At 42.7% G+C, this 2,405-nt stretch overlaps 1 protein-coding gene across 1 annotated transcript in view; it reads right to left on the minus strand.

Annotated features, from left to right (window-relative positions):
* The window catches only part of tyms (thymidylate synthetase), a 4,362-nt gene extending 2,025 nt beyond the window's left edge, over window positions 1-2,337 (minus strand). The window contains exons 1-3 of the mRNA XM_024279939.2: window positions 2,011-2,337; window positions 1,767-1,840; window positions 1,511-1,685 (exon numbers count right to left, since the gene is read on the minus strand). Coding sequence (XP_024135707.1) covers window positions 1,511-1,685; window positions 1,767-1,840; window positions 2,011-2,236 — 475 coding nt within the window. The 5' untranslated portion in view covers window positions 2,237-2,337. The remainder of the gene's footprint in view (window positions 1-1,510; window positions 1,686-1,766; window positions 1,841-2,010) is intronic.
* Window positions 2,338-2,405: the final 68 nt, after the last annotated feature.

Below are 2,405 nucleotides of genomic sequence, written 5' to 3' on the forward strand. Positions count from 1 at the left end.
TTCTGTGATTGTACACCTTGTAATTTCTTATCAAAATATCAAAATTAAAAAAAAAAAAAACATTTAAGAGATCAGCAACCAGTAACATTTTTCGACAGTTCTGCCTCCTTTACGACTGTCCGAGTTATTTAAATAAATAACTCTGCAATTGCACAAATTTCCTAAAATAAAAAAGTCATGATGCAACCCTATAATAATCATATATCATCATTAAAGACAATAAAAATCGTATTAATCCAAGTTATATTTGTGTGAACGGATTGGGTAGCCGTTACATATCTGGTAGCAAGACTAGCTCCAACCAAATGAATTCAATTCAGCTGCTGTTTTTTTTGCAACACGGACGCCGCCATGTTGGAACCAAACTACGTCAGTGATTGGTCCGAGTCAATATTTCTGTGGTTCCCACAATCAGGAGTGAGCTTGTTTGGAAGGCCACACCCCTACCACTTAAAAGTGGGCTCGAGAGAGAAATGTTTGGAACATTCCGGCCAAGACCATCTACTTTTATTGAGACATCTGATTGGGCAATTTATAACTTGAAAATTTGCATAATCCAACATGCTTTTTTTTTATTATCATTTCTCTATAAAAGTCTAGGATTTTGGCTTCTAGGAGCCGGTGGGTACTTCCTGTTTGGAACGCCATGGAGTCCAGTCCTCATATACAGTCAATGGGGCCTAACTTTGCATCATGAGACCTATGGAAAAATGTCTGCTCATTCCTGGTCCTCGAGATCTACCCCCCTAACTGTTTTCCAGATCTCCAAGCCCTGCTAGCTACTAAGAAGCTTCATCAGATGACTCCACGTTCTGATTGAGTGAGCACAACTGGTTTAGGTAATCAGCAGCAAGCTGTGCATGGAGAACTGGAAAACAAGGGGGGTACTAGATCTCAATAACCAGGAATGAGCAGCCCGGGCGCATCTTAGGTAGTGCTTTACTAACTTCTATGAAGGTCTAAAGCGCCTTACAGTCACAGAACCATTCGTGCACATCTTCACTCAATGATGGCACCAGCCTAAAACCAACACAAGCAATGTAATCTTGTTTAAGGACACTGACACAAACCTGAGATATTCCAATCAGAGGTCAACCACTCTATCTCTGCACCATGGATCGTGATAACATCATAAGGATTAAGGGTGTGCCAAAATATCGATACTGCGATATATCGTGATATTTAGGCCTGTGATCTCACCAAGTGTCGATCCTTTAATTTCATTTGAAGAGGCTATAAAACATTATATTTGTTATCCTTTAGAGGTTGATAGGGGTTGTCTATGTTTGATGTCAATGCTAGTTGATAGTATTACTAATTTCCACAATAAATGATTTTTTACCAATTGCAGCATTGCGATATCACTGATATCATGAGCCATGTGTTGCGTATCGCATCGTAAGGTACCCAGTGATTCCCAGCCCTAATAATGATATGAGCACACTTCCAAAAACTAAATAAAAATGCCCCAAACACTCTGATAATAGAATTTTAGGGGACGGGTTTGGACCTGTGTGCATGTCTTGGTACTCTGCTCCAAAGTGCCTCCATTGGAACCCATAAACCGGTCCCAGATCTCCCTCCTCTCTCTCCGTGAATCCCAGGTTGTCCAGGAAGGCGCGGGAGCCGTTGGCGTCCCAAATCTTGACGCCTTTGTCCGACAGCTCCTTGGCGTTTGTAGATCCCTGTGACAGTAAAAACCACAAAAGCTCAACGCCTCATTCCTCACGTCATACACAAACAGTTGGGTTTGGGCTTCAGGTCACCTTGATGAACCACAGCAGCTCTTCCAGAATCCCTTTCCAGAAAACTCGCTTGGTTGTCAGTAAAGGAAACTGGTCTAGAAGCATAAGCGGAAAGATTATATTAGGAAATATTTCTGCAAACAAACACAGATTCTCATGGATCAGTTTTCCCAATGTATCAACTTATGGTAAGTTTATATTTATGTCTAATACTTTGTTGAGTTTCCACCAATATTTACCAATAATAAAAAGTATTAGTATTTACCTCGCAAGCTGTACCTGACCTGAGCACCGAACACGGAGAGAACTCCGGTTCCGGTTCGGTCTCCTTTCCTTTTCCCTTTTAACATGATGTACTTCACCAGGTCGAGATACCCGCGTTCATCACACAAAAGCCCGCACTGGTTCTGCTCGGCGCCCCGCTTGGCCTCGGCCTCACGGGCGGGTTCCCGCCGCTGCTCCTCGCTGTGGATTTCGGAGGTTGCGGGCATTTCGACGAGCCTCAGTTTCAAGAGGTTAGACACAAAATGACGAGGCGGCACAACAACAACCGTCCAGCGGCTTTCCGGTTTATTTTTACCGCGCAATTAGACGCAACGTGATGACGTCAGGACGCGGAAACCAGTTTTTTTTCTCGTTTTTTAGTTAAAAACTGTTTTA

This window comes from Oryzias melastigma, linkage group LG20 (assembly GCF_002922805.2).
Source record: "Oryzias melastigma strain HK-1 linkage group LG20, ASM292280v2, whole genome shotgun sequence".
Taxonomy (NCBI): domain Eukaryota; kingdom Metazoa; phylum Chordata; class Actinopteri; order Beloniformes; family Adrianichthyidae; genus Oryzias; species Oryzias melastigma.